Source organism: Gracilinanus agilis, chromosome 1 (genome assembly GCF_016433145.1).
Source record: "Gracilinanus agilis isolate LMUSP501 chromosome 1, AgileGrace, whole genome shotgun sequence".
Classification (NCBI taxonomy): Eukaryota; Metazoa; Chordata; class Mammalia; order Didelphimorphia; family Didelphidae; genus Gracilinanus; species Gracilinanus agilis.
Genome location: NC_058130.1, coordinates 109199134 through 109213062, shown reverse-complemented (window position 1 = coordinate 109213062; position 13929 = coordinate 109199134). Strand labels below are relative to the sequence as shown.

At 36.4% G+C, this 13929-nt stretch overlaps 1 protein-coding gene across 1 annotated transcript in view; it reads left to right on the top strand.

Annotated features, from left to right (window-relative positions):
* FKTN (fukutin) overlaps positions 1 to 13617 on the top strand; it is a 57662-nt gene extending 44045 nt beyond the window's left edge. The window contains exons 8-9 of the mRNA XM_044657020.1: positions 4826 to 4953; positions 13404 to 13617. Coding sequence (XP_044512955.1) covers positions 4826 to 4953; positions 13404 to 13617 — 342 coding nt within the window. The remainder of the gene's footprint in view (positions 1 to 4825; positions 4954 to 13403) is intronic.
* Positions 13618 to 13929: the final 312 nt, after the last annotated feature.

Sequence of the window (13929 nt, the reverse complement as noted above, 5' to 3'; positions counted from 1 at the left end):
TAGGCCCTCCTCTGAATTTAAGCTGCCCTATGTCAGGGGACCTTTGACGTCCCCACATCCAAAGACTGGAAACCCATTGGAGTCATGGGTAATGTAGTCTCAAAGCCCCCACGTGACCATAGGAAGTCTCTAACATACTTTTTTTTTTTAAACCCTTACCTTCTGTTTTGGAGTCAATACAGTGTATTTGCTCCAAGGCAGAAGAGTGGTAAGGGTAGGCAATGGGGGTCAAGTGACTTGCCCAGGGTCACACAGCTGGGAAGTGTCTGAGGCCAGATCTCTGGGCCTGGCTCTCAATCCACTGAGCTACCCAGCTGCCCCCTCTAACATACTTTTAAATGGTATCTCCCCAATTTCAAACATACATTTTTCCCACTGAGATCCGGCAAAAAAAAGGTTGGCCCTTTTTCTTCGCTGGATCTGTAAACATAGACAACTTCTAAATTTTAGGAATTTGGGGGATAAAAGAAATAGATGAACAAATGGATAAAACTAGCCACATTGACAAAAAACCAGTTTGGGGGCAGTCCCCGGTTGGCATAGTAGTGTACATTCAAAACAAATGCATTTAACTCATTGAACTCCCCATAGTTCAAATCAGCTGCACCCAAAGTTCAATTTTGGTCTCCATGGTCCAGTGAAGGGTCTTTAGGCATCTTTTGGTGCCTTCACCAAACAGGTCCATCGTCTGAATTCTGGGGAGATGGCAAAATCCTTATCCTGAAATTATTCTCAAAAGAATTTAAACTTAACATTATAGATTATAAAACATACATTTCCTTCTAAGAATTATACAGAGGGAAGAAGAAAGAAGTTGAGGAAGGGAAGATTACTGGAAAGGGAAGAAAGAAACTTTATTCTCCGTCTCTTGGTTTTCCGTAGGTTACAAATTGAAGCTAGTGATAATAGCAAGAGGACTGGGTTAATTTGTTTGGGAGAAGTGAGGAAATACCAGGGAAAAAAGAAACACAAGAAGAGCATGAGAAAGAAAAACCAAAACCCAACCACAAAAAGAAAGTCATCAAACACTAAATTAAACAGCTTTATTTCCAGCACATTAGAAATCCAGGCAGCATCTCATTTTACATTTCACTTTATGTTCTATCATGATGCATTTGTATCATCAAGTGAAGAGAAAATACATTTTCTGTTCACTAAGTAAAAGAGTGTTACTTAAAATTAAAAATGTATAATTTCAAAGTGCAGATTGGTGTCTCTCCTAGAAGAGAAAGTAAATGTGCTTGAGGAATTCCAATCCCACCTACAGAGTCATCAAGGGCAATAAAGTATTCCTAAAAAATGTAAAACAAGGGCTAAAGAAAGACTTTAATTTGAAGTCAAAGAAAAAAATGATCTTAAGATGTAAAGGTCAAGTCAAGAGAGTGTTCAGAGGAAAAATGTTATACAAAGAAGGAAAGGAGGGCCCCTGAAGACTTGGTGCTCAGAAACTAATAATATGAGACTTTCTGAAGACAGAAATAGAGGCTTTGAAAAGAAAGGAGCTACTTTTTATCCATAGATGATATTAGATAAAATAGGATTACAGGAAGAAGAGATGAATGGTATTGGTTAATGACTTCTTGGTAGGAGTCCTGAGGCAGCCATTTATTGACCTGATAATAGCAGTAAAAGAGGTTTGTTGCTTTTCTAAGGGCATATCTCCAAGATGAGGCAAAGAGCCTCCCAAGAATTGTCAAAACAATGATGACTACACATATGGTGATTCAACTGGGCACAAATAAGAGTATCAGAGAAACAAAGAAAGCATTGCTAAAGGTTGCAGAGTTCTATATATGATACTAAAGACTTCAGGAGTATCAGCAGTATTTTAATCATTGCAGTTTATTAGAAGTGAGGGATGAAAAGTAGATTTCAAAAGTAAAGAGCTATGTAGCTATGTAGGTATTGTCTGAGAATGGGATTTGAATTTTTGACTCATATTTTTTTTAATTAAATATTTAAATTTTTTTTCCCCCATGATTATGTGATTCTTATTATTCCCCTCTGTCTTCCCTTCCCCCTCCTGGAGTTAACAAGCAATTTCACTGGGTTATACTTACTTTTATTATCACTCAAATCCTATTTCTACATTATTCATTTTTGCAATAGAATAATCTTTTAAAACCAAAACCCCAAATCCCATACCCATATAAACAAGTGATAAATCATATGTTTTCTTCTGGATTTCTACTCCCACAGTTCTTTCTCATAAGTCCCTCAAGATTATCTTGGAATATTGCATTATTGGTAGCAAAGTCAATTACATTTGATTGTCCCACAATGTTTCAGTTTCTGTGTACATTGTTCTATGGGTTCTGCTCATTTCACTCTGCATCAATTCATGGAGGTCTTTCCAGTTCTTAGAGAAATCCATCAATTCATCATTTATAGTACAATAGTATTCCATCACTATCATATGCCACAATTTGCTCAGCCTTTCCACAATCCAGGGACATCCCCTTATTTTCCAATTTTTTGCCACCACAAAGAGCACAGTTATAAATATTTTTGCACACACAGACCTTTCCTATTTGTTTTTTATCTTTTTGGGATACAAACACAATAGTGGTATTGCTGGATCAAAGGATTTTTTAAAAACCCTTTGGGCATATTTCCAAATTGCCTTCCAGAATGATTTGACCCACATATTTTAATAGCACAATCTTAGACGTTTTTGGAATGTACTTCATAATGACTGGTCAGGATATATTTTCCTGCAATCTTGGAAACCTACTAAAAAAGGCTGGGAAGGAGTATATCAAGTTATAACAAAATTGACTATAAATAAGGAGATAGTAGGAAAACAACTGGTAACCTTAGGTAAATTCATTATCAGGTCCAGATGAACTATATCCTGGAGTACTAAAAGAACTGTCAAATGTCAAACTGTCAAACTGAGCTATTGTTAGGGTCCTTTGGAAAACAGGTGCTACAGGACTAAGAAAGAGCCAATGTGTCAAGTTTGAAAAGTGAAGAGAATGGAGTTTTCAAGCTATAGTCCAGTCAACTTGACCTGAGTTATTTGGCAACTTTCTAAAATGTATTATCTAGAAAAGATAATACATTTCTAAAATGTATTATCTAGACATCACAGAGGGCGAGCATGGCTCCTTCAAGAACAAATAGGTAGACCAGTGGATAGAGCACCAGGCATGGAGTTGGGAGGACCTAGCTTCAAATTGGGTGTCACAAACTTCCTAGCTATTTGGGCAAGTCCCTTAACTATGATTGCCTAGTCCATGCCCCTCTTCTAAATCTTAGAATTGATACTAAGACAGAAGTAAAGGGTTTGGGGTGGGGGTGGGGGTGGGGGCAGAGAAGAATAGTTCATGACAGACTAATATTTCCTTTCAAGATTACTAAACTTCTAGATCAGGATCATGTTGAAGGTATATTCTACTTAGATTCGAGCAAAGCATTTGATAATGTCTTTCATATTATTCTTATGAAAAGATAATGATACACGGACAAGACCAAGAAGGATGAGAAATGAGAAAAGCCTACTAGATCTGACAAGTAAAATATAATAACTTTGAAAAAAAGCAGTTTTGTAGAGAATTAAGAGAGTGAGAGGAAAAGAAGTGGAAGCACCTAGTATAGATGACTTCAAAGAGTTTAGCTTCAAAAGGAAGGAGAGATAATAAGAGTGGGGTGGGGGGCAGGACAGATAGATTAAGTGAATGTTTTTTGAGGATAGGAAGACATATTGAAGAGAAATGAGAGTGGGGATGATAGAAGGGGCAATTTGTTAGGAAAAAAACAGGAATGAATAGGATCATTTGGCTATGTAGAGGGGTTTGCCTTGGTAAGATGATGTGAAATGTAGAAGAGATGAGAAGTGTTTGGGTGATGACCTACATTTTTTCAAAATTTAGATTGGTTGGTAGATATATATTGAATTAACTTCTAAGATGGAAAGGTATGATAACAGTAGCAGGAGAACCTGGAAGTGACAATGGGAGCAAGATGTATTCCAACATCCCAGCCTATGAGCCTAGACCTGTGATGGGCAAACTTTTTAAAGGGGACCAAAGGAAAGGAAATGCTCATCTGTCAGTCTCTTTCTAATTTGAAGTTTCATTGTATTGTATCCTACTCATTGTATTTGTCAGATTAGGAATAATGTGTGGCCTGCCAGATAGAACATTTCAGGGGGCCACATCTGGCCTGCCGGCAGTAGTTTGCTCATCACTGACCTAGAGGGTAAAAGAAAATATAGCCAGTACTGGAGAGGGTGGCCAGAGAGGTTATGTCATCAGGAGGAAGCCAGGTCTCAGGGAGAGTCCCAAGTTGAAAGAAGTGGGGAAGGAAAAGATTTAAGATGAAAATAAGGTTATTGCCTATGGAGCAGGCATTTCAGGAAGAAGTGGTAGAGTTAGCTCTAGCATCTCCAGTGATCTTAGAGTCTTCTTCAGAAATAGTTCATGACAAACTAAACTGATTCCTTTTCTTACAGAGTTACTAATCTTGTACATCAAGGATTACTAACCTTGTAAAGCTAGCATATTACTATATACCAGGTATCATTTATTTAATCCTTTTAGGATTATTAGGCAGGATTGATATTAGAGCACACTGTCTTAATGTATTTTATAAAAGTTCTAATTGTTTATGATAATTGTAAGGAATTATTCAATAATTATTTGACTTTTTTAAGGAAAATGTATGATGGGGGTGGTATTTTGTTTTGTTCATGTCCATACTTACTAAATTGGAATTTGATATTTAATACTCATTTCGAAAACAGAACATAACACTGAATAGCCTAGGCATAGGTGGTGTCTGTTTATTTCATTTTCCAGTCAAAATATTGTTTTCTCTATAGGTTCAAGACAGTTTGGAGCTATCTTTCCAGGGAAAAGATGATGTGAAACTTGATATTTTTTTCTTCTATGAAGAGATTGATCACATGTGGAATGGAGGCACTCAGGCCAAATCAGGAAAAAAATTTAAGTATGAATTCTATATATATTTTTTTAATATTTTTTTTTAAAAAGGACGATGATGATGAAACAGTATTATGACTCCCCAAAGAGCTGTGCACTATTCTGGTAAAAGTGTCAGCCATCTTATCTATAGCTACCTGTTAATGACTTGAATTCACACATCTCTTCCCAAGTAAACTAGGATGGGGAGACCTTCTTTCCCTATTATAATCAGGCAAGTCTTAAGACCATGCTCGATGCTCTATAGTCATTGTGTCACAGAGAGAGAAGTAACACTTTCACTAACATCCAACTCAACTCCCACATCCCATTGCAGATATACCATTCCCCCCCCCCCCCCCCCCCCAATGCTTCCATGTCTAGCTGGTCTCAGATAGAAGGTATCTTTCTGGCCATAGACTTTGATTTCAGCCCCCTTCTCCATCACCAATGACAACCAAGAGAAACATAGGGAATCCACTGTCATGTAAGGTGACCCTTTTCTCATGGTGTTCCACATGGCAGTGCTATCTTTCTTTTGCCCTGCAACACTGTCTCATCTAGCAGCTATGACTTCCTCTTATGGTTCCTGGGAAGCATACTGGATATACCATTCACTATTTATTAAGTTCTTCCTGTGCGCCAGGCACTATGCAGGGGATACAGAGAAAATAGAAAACAGTTCCTGCCCTTACAGAGTTTACATTTTAATGGAAGAGACAATGTGAAAACAATTAGGTATATATAAAATATATACAAAATAGAAAACAATCTCAAAGGACAAAGTATATTAGCAACTGGTGGCGGGGAGGCAGGGGGACACCAAGTAAGTCTTCTTATAGAAGGTATAATTTAGAATGAGTCTTGAAGGAAGCTAGGAGGCAGAAATGAGGAAGGGAGACCATTTAAGACATTCAAGACCATTTAAGACAAGACAAGACAGAGCCATTCAAGACAACCAGTGAAGAATGCACAGAATCAAGAAATGGAGCAAATAGACCAGGGTCATTATCATAGAGTTGATGAAATAGAGTAAAATATAAGAAATTTGAAAATGAAGAAAGGGGACCAAGTTGTAAATGCCAAACAGGAGTTCATATTTGATTCTGGAAGTAATAGGGAACTTCTGGAATTTGTTGAATGTACATGTTAAATTTGGGATGTAGGTAGTACATCCAGGTGCAATGTTTCAGAAACAGTATGAAAGATGGATCCTGGGACATGATTATAATAGAATATTGCTGTTCTATAAGAAAAGCATGGTTAAGTTTAAGTGAAGTTATGTAGAATGAAGGCAAATCAGACAAGCAATGTGCACAGTAACTACAGCAGCATAAATGGAAAGAAAAATATTGAACACCAACTACAATGAACCTATGAATCTAATATCTAATATGAATCTACAATGAATATAATGTTCTAATAGATGAGATGAGAAAACATCCCTTTCCCTTTTCATTGGAGATGAAGCTACTCTGTTGGTTAGCTTGTCTGAATTATTCTTTTTTTTCTTCTCTTTTATTTTTTATTATGAATAATAGGGAGGAGAAACATAGTTAGATATAAAGTAATAGAAAAACAAAAGATAAATAAAATTGATTTAAAAATATGAGTCTGAGGTCCTGGAAAGAGAGACTAATACTCATGGCCTTCTAGCACATTTCTGAGAGGTATAGATTTTGGCCATATTCTAATACATTTGAAACTATTTGAGCAGTTGAGGTTGTTGAAGAGTGTGGAGGATGAAGAATCCTCCTTTGGGCCTGTATCTTACAGGAGGTATTTCTTCACTAATCTCTCTCTTCTGTGCCTAGGAGACAATTTCATCATCATAATTAGTGACTTGGTGAAACTGGATCTACAATACAATAACAAAATCTAAGTAGGTTGTAGATTCTGTCAAATCTTTACAGTGTAGTCACCTATATCTACTATAACTAATAGTAGATATAGCATCTGGCCTGGAGTCGGGAGGACCTGTGTTCATATCTGGCCTCAGACACTTCCTAGTTGTATGACCCTGGGCAAGTCGCTTAATTTAACTCCAGTTGTTGAATTCTTATTGTTCTTCTGATTTAGGATTGATACTGAGGATTTACAGGTTTTAAAAAAAATGACCTGCTTATTTTGCACTAGAAGAATGCTAACTGCAACCATTTGGCTTTCTAGCCTGGGATAAGTTCTTGGTTGAGTGAGATATGTGTCTCAATGAGAGTCAACAATGTGACTGACACTGCAGCAAAAAACTCATGTGATCTTAGAACACATTAATAGAGGCAGTGTCCAGAAGAGGAAGATGAGAATCCTGATAATAGTTCTTGTCAAACTTCACCTGGAGTCCTGGCTGACACAGTTGAGGAATACATTGACAAATTATAGCATGACCAGAAGAGGGTAACCAGGATGGTGAAGAGACTGTAGACAACAGTACACAAAGTTTATTCGAAGGAACTGGAGACAGCCTGCAGAAGAGAAGACTGTAGGTGGTAGAGTCTATCATTTGGGGCAGGGATTACACTTGTGCTCTAGAGGGAAGAACTAGAAACAATAAATGGTTGTTTCAGAAAGACATTTTCTTAAATTATTAGCATTGTATAAAAGAGGAACGTGCTGCCTTCCGTGGTGCCCTAGCACTAGAGGTCTTTAAGCAGAGACCATATAATTTTTGTAAGGAATGTCCAGAAGAGATTCTTAATCCCATGTGTAGGTAGGTCTTCATAGATTATCCTTACCACTTAAAGTAATTACTGTTAGGCAAGAACACTTTCTGATTTAATCAGTCAGAACCAAGTGTGAACAGGGTTTCTATACTTCCTTGAAGTATTCAAAGCCATTGTGTGAGAGACTTGGCTTCTCCCTAAGAAACATAAAGAAACCAAAAGTCCAAACTTCTGCCTAAATATTAGGAATTTTCCTAACTGAGGGCTTGGAGCAATTGTAATGGAACTTAAAATTTTATCTAAAACTTCATAAAGTCAAATAGGAGGAAACCACAGAGACCATTGGGGCCATTATATTGTTTCTAGAATTTAAACAAGCTAATTATTGTAACACAGTGTCATACAGGTATACTAAATGACAAAGATGCTGAGATTTTTGCTCTTCCTAAGACTGCTCTCAATTTCCTGTAATGCAGCCTTGCCCCCCCCCACTCTGTGGCCTGGAGGTCTTGGAAGTCCATGAGGAAATGAGAGTGGAGAACTGAGTAAACAGTGGCTGTGGAGGAGCAGAGCTGTAGGTGGCAATGCCACCAGGTCCATTGGCTTGATAGGGAGTTCTAGAGCAGGATCTTCTGTTGAGTTCTCCTACTTCTACTCCCCATTGCTACAGGACTGAGTTTTTCTGCAGATTTGGTTTTTTAGGAGATCTTTTTTTACCTTTCTTTTTTTCCAGTGCTACCAGCTGTGAAGCTGAAAAATAGCAAATTTTGGTAATTTATTTAAATGAGTATCCTTTAAAGCTGACTTTTCTGCAAGTCTTATATTTCCCACTTTGTTTATGTGGTTGTGTTTCACAACACAACATATGGGTCATTTCTTAGGTCTTCTTCATTATACCTCTCAATTACTCATTTGAAGCTGGTGCACAATTAAAGAACTTTGAATGCATAGAATGTTCTTACTACATGTGCATACAGTATGCTGAAATGGCAGCTACATTTCACATAGAGTTTTTCTCCTAAAAGAGATCTTTTCCCCAAGAATTGATAACTCCCTTGCATTTTTCTTTGTTCAATACTCTCACACATTATTGTGTCTGATCTTCACAATAATACTATGAAATGTATAAAACAGATATGATTATCTTCACATAGAAGAAGAAATTGAAACCAAAACCCAAGATTACAAATGTGAATAGCTGAATCTGGGACTACAACATGAATCTCTAAGTAAACTTGATTAAATTCATGAGGGACGGCTAGATTGTGAACCGTGCCTTGAATGTCAGTGTTAAGAGATCAGATTTTACAAAAAGAGTTGGAAAGACCTTTACAGACTGATGCAGAGTGAAATAAGAAGAACCAGGAAAAGATTGTACGTGGTAACAGCAATATTGTGGAATGATCAACTATGATAGACTTGGCTACTCTCAGCAATACAGTGATCCAGGAAAATTCTGAGGGACTTAGAACAAAAAATGTTCTTCATCTCCGTATAAAGAACTGCTGGAGTCAGAATGAAGATGAAAGCATACAATTTTTCAATTGTTTATTTGGGTTTATGTTTTGAGGCTTTGATTTTATAAGATTTCTCAGTTGCAAAAATAAATAATATGAAAACATGTTTTGCATGATAATACATGTATAACCCAAATCAAATTGCCTGCCAGCACAGGAAGGGGAAAGGGAAAGGAAAGAAGAGAGGGAAATAAGTTCAATCATATAACAGGAAAACTTGTGTGAAAATTTATTACCTGTCATTGGTAAAAAAAAAAAAAATTTTTTTTCTAAGAGATCAGACTTTATTTGGTAGGGCTTTGGGAAGCTATTGAAGGTATAGTAGGACCTTGTTTTATGAGAACTCAGTATACAAATTCAGGTATATATAACTGGCAATTGAGAAAAATAAAGGCAGAAAAATGTGTAAAATAAAAAAAATTTAATTATGTGTTAAATCTATGTCATTTTCCCAATATAAAGAGTAAAGTCTTGCAGCATTGAGAAGCATTAGTGTGAGCCATTACATTGTTTTGCATCAAACATTAGATCCCACATACATATGTGTCTACAGTTTTTGGCTTGTAGCAAATTGTCAGAGTCAGAGCAGTGCTTCCCATTGTTACATTAACATTATTTAGTTATTCATAATGGCCACAAAGTATAAGAGTAGTGATGCAGAGAGCTGTGATAAACCTAAGAAAAGTCACAAAGTACTTAGGTATGTCTATATAAGAAATACTTATAAAATAATGGAGTTTGCTATTTTGCATGATTTTCAAATTATGCAAAGGGTCTTAGAACTTATTACTTGTGTAAAATGCTTTAGGAAGATTAACCTGTCAATAAAATGATCAATACATCTGAGAGGGAAAAGAGAACAACTAGGTGGTTCAGTGGATTGAGAGCCAGGCCTAGAGATGGCAAGTCCTGGGTTCAAACCTGGCTTCAGACATTTCCTAACTGTGTGATCCTGTTCAAGTCACTTAACTCCCATTGCCTAGCCCTAACCTCTTTCCTGCCTTGGAACCGATACACAGTATTAATTCTAAGACAGAAGGTGAGGGCTTTAAAAAAAAAAAAGAGAGAGAGAGAAAGATTTGAAGGAAAAGAGGCTAGAAAGACAATCCAGCTAGTTAGAAGATTGCTATGAAAAATAATGAGTACAATATCAGTGTAATGGAAAGAAGCAAATGAATATAAAAAGATAGAAATAGAATGAAAAATATTTGCAACTGATTTATATATGGCAAATATTTTATATATTTAGTATATAGAGGTGAGGGAAAAGTAAAAGGTGACTGAAATTTGGGGCTTAAGTTACTGGGAGAATGGTGGAGCCATTAACCAAAATGGGCAAATCAGTAACAGGTATTTGGAGAACAATAATTAGTTTGAATAATAGTGGGCATTATAGTCATATGTAGGCTGGCACATTATCAAGGGTTATTCTCATTGGTTTTTCCCCTTCTCATAGGCAATTGGAAATGTAAGACTGGCATTCCTCAATTGATAAATGGTCAGAGGATATGAATGGGCAGTTTTCAGATGAAAAATCAAAGCTATCAATAATCATATGAAAAAATGTTCTAAATCCCTCTTGATTAGAGAAATGCAAATTAAAGCAACTCTGAGGTACTGCCTCACACTTATCAGATTGGCCAACATAATAGGAAAGGAAATGATAAATGTTGGGGTGAATGTGGCAAAATTGGGACACTAATGCATTGCTAGTGGAATTGTGAACTGACCAAACCATTTTAGAAGGCAGTTTGAAATTATGCCCGAAGTGCTATAAAATAATGCATGTCCTTTGATCCAGTAATATCACTAGTAGGTTTGCATCCCAAAGAAATAAAACAAATGGGAAAGGACCTGTGTATACAGAAATATTTATAGCTGCTCTTTTTATGGTGGCAAAGAAAAATTGAAACTAAAGGGATGTCCCTCAATTGGCAGAATAGCTGAAAAAATTGTAGTGTATGACTGATGGAATACTATTGTGCTGTAAGGAATGATGAACAGGATGATTTCAAAGATAGCTGGAAGGACCAGCATGAACTGATGCAGAGTGAAATAAGCACATCCAGGAAAACATTGTACACAGCAATATTGCAAAATGACCAAATGTGATAGACTTTGCTACTAACAGCAATAAAATGATCCAGATGGATTCTGAGGGGCTTATGAAAAAGAATGCCACCCACCTCCAGAGAAAGAACTGTTGGAGTAGGAATGCAGATGAGAGCATGTGATTTGTCACTTGTTCATTTGACTATACGTTTTGGGGTTTTAGTTCTGTAAGATTATTCACTTACAAAAATGAATAATATGGAAATATGTTTTGTAAGAAGTTTTTCCTAATCCCTTTAGTGGTTAGTGCTTGCTCCTTCCTCAAAATGTCACCTGTATACACCTATCTGTGTACTTATTATATCCTTGAGGATATAACTGAGCTCCTTGAGAACAAACTTTTTTTCAGTTGGATCTAGAGCACTTAGCATAGAGCCTCTTGTATGGCAGAGGCTTAATAAATTTTTGTTGAATAAAATGGATCCAACCTTTTAGGTAACAATAATTATTCCATTTTAATGATTACTTTACCTTTCTATCTCCTCTAGGGAGTCAGAATTTTTCTTTCCTCTTGATGAATGTTGTTGAAATTTTTTTAGAGGAAAAAAAACATTACCAAAAACAGTTTTATAAAGAAAAAACTATTGAGCTGGGTTTCCTTTGGGTTATTTTTAGAAATTGTTCATTAGCTTTAAAATTTGACATTTCTTTTTTGTTTGTTTATAAGTTCCTTATTTATGAAGAGATGATATTTATTCAATCTGTACTGGGTCTGTGATTTTTTTTTTCCTGTCATTCAGTTGTTTTGTGAGGATTTGGGGGCTATCATAGAAAATGAGGAATTAAAGGTTCTGCCACATATCAACTTAGTAGGGTCAATTTGATGATATGGGACAAGACAGGTGGATGTTCTTCTAACAAACAAAATGAGCTATGACATTAATAGGAGTGCAGAAAGCAAAACTGGGAGCGTTAAAAGGCAGCTTAGAGCAGTATCTTATTCCAGAGCAGCCATCATATGATGTGGTTTCTTATTCTCAGACCCCAGCTGGGCTTGTCCTTCAGCTAGCTGCCCACACCAACAGGGAAAAGTGGAAAAGTACTCGCTGCTTTCTTGAGAACACTTGATGCTCTCATCACCATGTTTGATGTGATGTTCATCTGGTAGCACAATGTATTCAGTCGGAAGAGGCATGACTGGGAGCCAACTTTTCCTTGGCAGAGATGCTGAAATACTTAAACTTATTTCTAGAATATGATTACATTTTAATGCCTATTTTTATTTTCCTGTTGTCTAGAGGGAAAAAATACTGCTACCAATTTAAAGCCTTCTAACCTTGTGCAGCTAGGAAACTTAGTGGATAGCCCAATGGCTCTATCAGGAAGACCTGAGTTCAAATTCAGTCTCAGACAGTTAGAAACTGTGTGACCCTGGGCAAGTCATTTTAATCTCTGTTTGTCTGAATCTACTGGAGAAGGACAAGCAAACCCCATGGTCAGCACAGAATTACACTGAATAACAACAATTTTGTGCTATTGTCACTCACATACCATTAGTGAAAATCACTTTCATCAAATGATAGGCAAGCATTCCTCAGAAACTGATACAGAATGGCCTTACACCAAAATTTTAAAATTTGGCTTTTAGGCAGCATGGCCCATGGCAGTTTTCAAAAGCATGCCTGCTTGGAGAATTTTTAAAAGTTGTTCTTTCAAAAAAATAGTTCACTGAAATTGCACCAGATACAATTAATTTTGCTTTAATGAACATTATCTGGCCTGGATTAGAGGTCATCTACAATTACTTTGGGCAAAATTATAAAGTTAGAAGCGAAGAAATATTAGATTCAATTCAACACATATTTATTAAGTGCCCATTATTTGCAAGACATGGTGCTGAATTGGTGTCAGAGATAGAAAGATAAAAGCAAAGGGGACCCTGCACTGGGGATGAACTATATAATTCTTGAGGTGCATTTGAGGCATAAGACTGCTGGGAATAAACGTGAATGACTTTTAGAATCAGACATGCTCTAAAATGATAGAAATCCCAATTTGCAATAAAAGGAAAGATGAATAAGTCTACACAAGATATAAATATACTCCAGAATCATTTAGATTCTCTTACTAGTAGATTGGGCTGTTAACTATTTAAAAATTAGCATACAGGCAAAAAAAACTTATATTTCTAACTATTAAAGTTTAATATCTGCAAAATGAATGTTTCATCTTTAACTCTTTTGTCACAGATACCTGTTTCCTAAATTTAAACTCTGTTGGGCTGAGTTTGTAGAAATAAAGGTCCGTGTGCCCTGTGAAACCATCAACTATATTGAGGCCAATTATGGCAAGACCTGGATGATTCCTGTGAAGACCTGGGACTGGAAGAGCTCTCCACCCAACGTGCAGCCCAATGGGATCTGGCCTCTTGCTGAATGGGATGATGTTATTCAACTATACTAAGCCTTGGACTTATTAAACAGAATAATTCTCTTTGTCAAGGAAGTTCTTAAATTCAGTTTTCTTATGTTGTAAAAATTACTGTTTTTTGGTCAATTATTCTCACTTAAATGGAAGGATTTAAAAAAAAAGATTCCAAAAGTATTTTTTAAAACTACCCCAGAAACCTAGCCAGCTGACTTGATATGTTTCTTATTATCTAATATGATTTATTCTTTAGGACTAAAGGATCAGAGCTAGTGGTCAGGAAGTCAAGTTTTAAAGATTGTAGAGACAGTAATAATAGCATTAGGCAGCTATTTCTCAGGAGCAATG